This window comes from Chinchilla lanigera, unplaced genomic scaffold (assembly GCF_000276665.1).
Source record: "Chinchilla lanigera isolate Chin_1 unplaced genomic scaffold, ChiLan1.0 scaffold00002, whole genome shotgun sequence".
NCBI classification, from domain to species: domain Eukaryota; kingdom Metazoa; phylum Chordata; class Mammalia; order Rodentia; family Chinchillidae; genus Chinchilla; species Chinchilla lanigera.
Window position 1 is genome coordinate 31,991,717 of NW_004955403.1, and position 6,000 is coordinate 31,997,716.

General features: G+C 33.4%; 1 protein-coding gene across 2 annotated transcripts in view; it reads left to right on the forward strand.

Annotated features, from left to right (window-relative positions):
- Gpm6a (glycoprotein M6A) overlaps positions 1 to 5,666 on the forward strand; it is a 292,843-nt gene extending 287,177 nt beyond the window's left edge. For both annotated transcript variants that reach the window (XM_005373525.1, XM_005373524.2), the window contains exons 5-7: positions 1,540 to 1,616; positions 2,116 to 2,181; positions 3,565 to 5,666. In XM_005373525.1, the coding sequence (XP_005373582.1) occupies positions 1,540 to 1,616; positions 2,116 to 2,181; positions 3,565 to 3,717 (296 nt within the window). In that variant the 3' untranslated portion in view covers positions 3,718 to 5,666. The remainder of the gene's footprint in view (positions 1 to 1,539; positions 1,617 to 2,115; positions 2,182 to 3,564) is intronic.
- The last annotated feature ends 334 nt before the right edge of the window (positions 5,667 to 6,000 follow it).

The window sequence follows — 6,000 nt, forward strand, 5'->3', positions numbered from 1 at the left end:
CAGGAATTTTTAGGAATTTGGCTGTAAATGTGAGTGAAGAAAAGGACAAGGAAATGAATGGAGAAAATACATGCAGCCCGAATGAGTAAAGCCTGTGAGTGATCAATATAGAGAAAGAGAGCCTGGATGACAAAGCTTTCTTAATAATGGAAGTTCATTAGATAAATCGTATAAGGAATACTCTCCTTTTCCTCTTATATCCATCTTGGCAGAAAGGATAGCCTTCACAGATGGATCTCCACACTTCGTATACTTTTTTTTTTTTTTTTTTTTTTTTTTTTTGGGTACTGGGGATTGAACGCAAGACCTTGCACTTGCCAGGCAGGTGCTTGTGCTGCTGAGCCATATCCCCAGCCACATACTTCCTATACCGAGAGCAGGATTTTTTGGGGTCACTGAAACTGAAGCTAAAACAGATCCCATAAACTATTGGCAAAGTGGAAATTAATGGCAATGGCACTGTAAGAGAGGCAGAGTTGACAATACACCTGAAGTGAAGAATGTATGCATACTAAAAGTCAACAAAGGATAGCATTCTGCTGAAACGTTAGGTATTAGTATTCCCAGAACTGGTGATGCTGTTTTGTGTGTGTGTGTGTGTGTGTGTGTGTGTGTGTGTGTGTGTGTGTGTGTGAACACACATGTATACATATGTGTTTAGTAATTTAATAGCTCTCCCAACAAAATTCAGAAGCCTTGTAGAATGAACACAATTACTTCTGTCATCTAAAATGAGACCTGGAGCTGTGGAAGTATCACCTGTGTGATTGTTTGAAAAATACAATCCCTCAGGTTAACCTCTGCACACTCCACCTAGCAGCTATGTTCTGCAGTCTAGCAGTACATGACTCTGAGTGACCCAGGTGACTATAATGTGATTGGTTCACAAATTAACTGGAGTTAGCATCAATTTAAGGAGTGAAATGGAAACGTTCAATTTTTCCAGATACCTTTGTTATCAATATGAGCAGCAGCAGAAGTACCACTCTGGGCAACACACTTTTATAGACTAACAGAAGCATTGTGCGAGGTAAACAAATTTAGATTCTGACTCCAGCAGATTCTAGAGCGTAGTTATCAAAATAATTATGAATAATTATTATCATTATTACTACACTATCACGATCATGGACCAAACCACTGGGTAACGACCATTAAATCTGAAAATTCTGGTGGCTAAATTCAGTTCAATTCAAATTTAAAAGATTTTAAATTGCTTTAGGGCTGGCTCTGTATCTTGTAATTATTATATGTACAGTTGTTAGGCACAATAAAAATTAAAGAATTTTTCTATTATAAGATAATAATAAAAAGGAACTTGCTGGGGCTGGAGATATAGCTCAGTGGCACAGAACCCATCTGGCAAGCATGAGGAATTGAGTTCAATTCCTGCTACTAAAAAAAAAAAAAGAAAAAAGAAAAAAAGAAATCAAAGGAAAAAGGAACTTGCTGAGATTAGGTTAACCAAACATTTTTTTTTTCCATCTTTAGACTCTTAAAAACATTTATAATGCTAACTTGTAACCTCATGTGTTGTAGGGATTGTGACTATTGGGGAGGAAAAGAAAATTTGCACTGTCTCGGAGAACTTCTTGAGGATGTGTGAGTCTACTGAGGTGAGTGACTTTGCACTCTCCAGTTTTGTCAGAATTGTAGCATTCATCTTGTTTTGTGCAGAACATAAGATAATTAAACTATGTTGGATTTTCTCTTCCTACCTTTAGACATAATTTTACCTGCAGGGGTTCTGGGAAGGCAGTGTATAGAACAAATATGAAAGTGATGCTCTAAGTACTTGAGTGCAAGTTATAAATATTTCAGATGTTCTGGGATCCATTCAACAATAGTTGAAAAGTTAGAGATAGCACAGCCTTATATCGCTACAATATTACAGAAAATCACCACTATCAATCTCAACCTTATCCTTATAATGAAATTATATAGACAATGCAATTGTAAGGCTATAAATAATTTGCAGGATAAAGGATATTATAATAATGTCTTTTAATTGAATAAATGATTTACCCAAAGCTCACATTAGTCAACAACGTACAGTGGGAATTCTCTTGTGTGGGTAACTCTGACACATTTTGGTTCCTGTGGTTTTCATTGCAGCTCAACATGACCTTCCACTTGTTTATTGTGGCCCTTGCTGGAGCTGGAGCAGCAGTGATTGCTATGGTAAGAACTCAAAGTTCAGTGCTTGGATCTCTCATGTCTTCAATCCATATGAAATGTATGTATTTTCTCAGTAAAAATTGGGAAATGGACAAATTGCTTATATGAAGAAAACAAGGCTCAACTTAATCATTATCATTACAAATAGAAACAATATTTGAAAAAATTTCAAGGATGAAAACATTCAATATTGATAATGTTAATGAAAGTGGGGAATTCATTAGGATTTTGAATTTTATATTACTATTAATATAAAATTACAAATAATTAGCCTGTAATTATGTATCATTATACTTTGAGTAAAATAATCAGCTCTTTATATTATTTCTCCCTCTTTAATTGAGAATATATAATAAAAAATTTTGTTGAGTCACATATGAAAAAAATGATTATTTTTAAGGTGAACCTATAGTTTAAAGCATGTCTTTCATATCTAGTTTTCATCAGAAATATTAGCAAGAAGTCCTTAAGGTCCTTTTTCACCCCATAAAGCTCTTATTGAATTTGGAGGAACTTGTATGTGCCAGGCTTCTGAACTAGAATGATCCTGAATTACTCTTCAGTGTTTCATTCATGTATATTTAATACTAATTTACAAGCCATATTTCCTCAGGTATTAAAAGAAAATCTTTGGACATATGAAAAAACACTCCTTTATTTGACGTATATTTTGATTACCTACTACTTAGCACTTTCCACTGCATTTGATATTTTAGCAAGAAAATACCACATAAATTAGAGTACCTGGTAAGCCTTATTTTAGCCACATTTACATACAATGATTAAACATACACTCTGTACATGCCATATTGCACAAAATCACATTTCGGTTATTCTGAATGTGTATAAATAGAAAAAATCCACATGCAGTATATTTTCTGTCTTGGACTTTGAAATGTCAACTAATGGAAACAACAAAATTCATTGCATGGAAAATTATCTTGAGAAATAAATACATAGAAATATTTTGGGATTTCTGTGATCCTAGTGTATGTTACATAGTCTTTTATTAATGCACGATAATAATGCACAAAACATATGACAATATTTCAGATTATGAGTTATTAAACAAATACATGAACATGAAATATATCATCTTAAATTATGGTAAGTGCAGGCAGAATGTAGCGGAAACATCACCTAAAGATTAGAGATAATCTCAGATTACTTTATTGTCAAAAGAAGACAAACCAGAGACACTAATAATTGCTTGATTGAGGAATATATTTATTTTATCATTCCTAATGCCACAGAAATATTGGTTTCTTTTTTATAGTTACACATTTTCCTTGTAGTACATAATTTGAATATTTCTTTCCTGACAGTAGGGTACATGAAGAAAGTAAATAGACTTTTAGAGTAAATTTTTTTTTGGTTTTTACTTAGGTTCACTACCTTATGGTTCTCTCTGCCAACTGGGCCTATGTAAAAGATGCATGCCGGATGCAGAAATATGAAGACATCAAGTCAAAGGAGGAGCAAGAGCTTCATGACATCCATTCCACTCGCTCCAAAGAGCGACTCAACGCATACACATAAAGAAAATATTCTGTTCTTTCTGCAATTTGAATGCATTGGTATTTAACTAAGGTCCATCCAACCATCCAACCTTTGAAAAACAAAATGAAAGTGCTTCTCATCAATGATACTTAGGGTGACACGTGAATCACCTGAATACAATTATTTGTTGTTCAGCACTTAATTTCCTAATCTGTTAAATTGGTATCAGATCTCTTCTACAAGCTCTTAGTCATCCTTTTTAAAAGAAATTTCTCAAACTCATTTAATAGTTCTGTAAGATTGAAGATACTAACATCGTCAAATGCAAAGATTTCTTTGATTTTTAACCACTTCTCATGTATTACACATAACACTTTTTGCATTATTTCTTATGTTTTTGACAAGAAAACAGCTTTTTATACTTTTTAGTTTCGATTTTGGTAACTAGTTTAACTACAGGTAACCTTCAAAGGGACCATTGTACATTATGAACAACAAAGTGGGTATCACGATGACTCCTCTTGAAATGTGGAAATCTTGTCTGGAGATCTGTGGCCACATCCTGTAGGCCCTGGTTAATGCTTTCATCAATCTAAGGTGCAATTTCTAAATTTATAAGAGTAGGTTTTAAAAAGTGCTTCTTATCTTTGTTAACATTGTATTTTTTTCTTGATGTACTTAAAAACAATTTCTCTCGGATCACTCATATTTCTGTTGTGAGCATGTAGAAACGGTGATGCTAATGCATGGCTAGTTGCCTTTTCAAGAGTGTGACACCAGGCTTACCTTTTAAAGTGTAGAATAGACAACATTTTAATGGAAATAACTACTGTAGATTATTGGAGAATGACCTCTGTGATTTACGAAGTGGCTGGATTGGAGCTTTTAATATGCTAATGTGGAAAATTAATTACCTTTATGAAGGTGGTATATTAAAAATAAGCACACTAACCCCTCAGAACTTGTTTCACCTACTTTAAAAGTCTGAATGGATTGCACCTCTGTAAACTATCCCTAAAATGTGTATGATATATTTGAAAGGTTTCCATTAATATGATAGCTTTGCTTGCAGCTTTCCAATCTATGTTGGTTTACCTGTAGCGTTTTCTAAAGTGTGGTCAGATGCCACTATAGAATGTATTGTTTGAAAGTGTAGTGAGATATTTGTGTTTATATTTCAAGTAAGTCATTTTAACTGAATGTCCATTCATATTCATTTATAAGAAGTACCCTGTATCAAAGGAATTTTAAAGAAAAAGCAATCAGTATTATTGGACCAAATTTGGTGTTGTTTTAACCTTGACTCTCTTCTTTTGATTATTTCTAATGCTACAAGAATGCTGTAAAGTGTCTTTTAAAACAATGTAGCCTGACAAGACATTTTTGTCAGTGTATAAAACTAGGTAGTGTCGTGCACTGATTTGACCATTGTGAAATCCTTCCTCAGTGTAAGTGCATTTCTAATAAAATATATTGAGTGAACCAGTCTTTGTACCACTACTGGTCATGCATCATCAGTAATTTTACAAGTTCTTGTAGTAGGTAGGGGGGTAATATTAGGGTTATATGTGGCATGATTATGCATTCTGTAGAATTAATTGATTTCGAGTTCGTTTGGCTTTTTTTTTACACTTAGGTAATCTTACTGGTTCAACATATTTCTGATAAATGCAGTATTAAAGATATTCAGCGAAAGTATTAATGGGCTTCTTTAAATTCTATATTATAGTGTTTCAGTTCTGTGTCTTTACAGTTTGTGATGGTTTTTAAAACTGTCTTTCAAATTTATGTAACGATGTTGACACTTTTGGCTTTCATTTCTGGTATTAGAGTTTGTATTTTCACAGAGTGCTTTGTAGCAGGCGTTACGATTAATCTGTTTTGTACATAAATGTGCCAACAGCCTGATGGTGGCGTTTTTGAAATGTAGAACAAAGTGCTTGCAAAATGTAATAAAAATTCTTGTGTACTTTGTGTACTTATTATTACTTTCTGCAGTCATTTTTCATTTTGTTTCGTTTTGTTTATTTTTGTTTCTTATTTGTGTACATTATTTTCAAAATTAGTAGACATTTTCTCCTTAAGAGTCTGATTTCAGTTCAAGGGAGCTAGCCCTTGAAAATTTAAAGAAAATTCTGTGTGAGGATGTGAGAAAGTCATGCAGGGAGGGAATGAGAAAAGGTTTTGCCTGTCATTGTATTTAGAAAATAATCTTTCACAATTTCTGCTATTTTCTTGCCTGGTTTCTAATGTTGCTGTTTGTTTCTTTTAGTGCTTCATAAACTCACTGAAAAACAAAATAACTAATGCAATTCAGAAAGA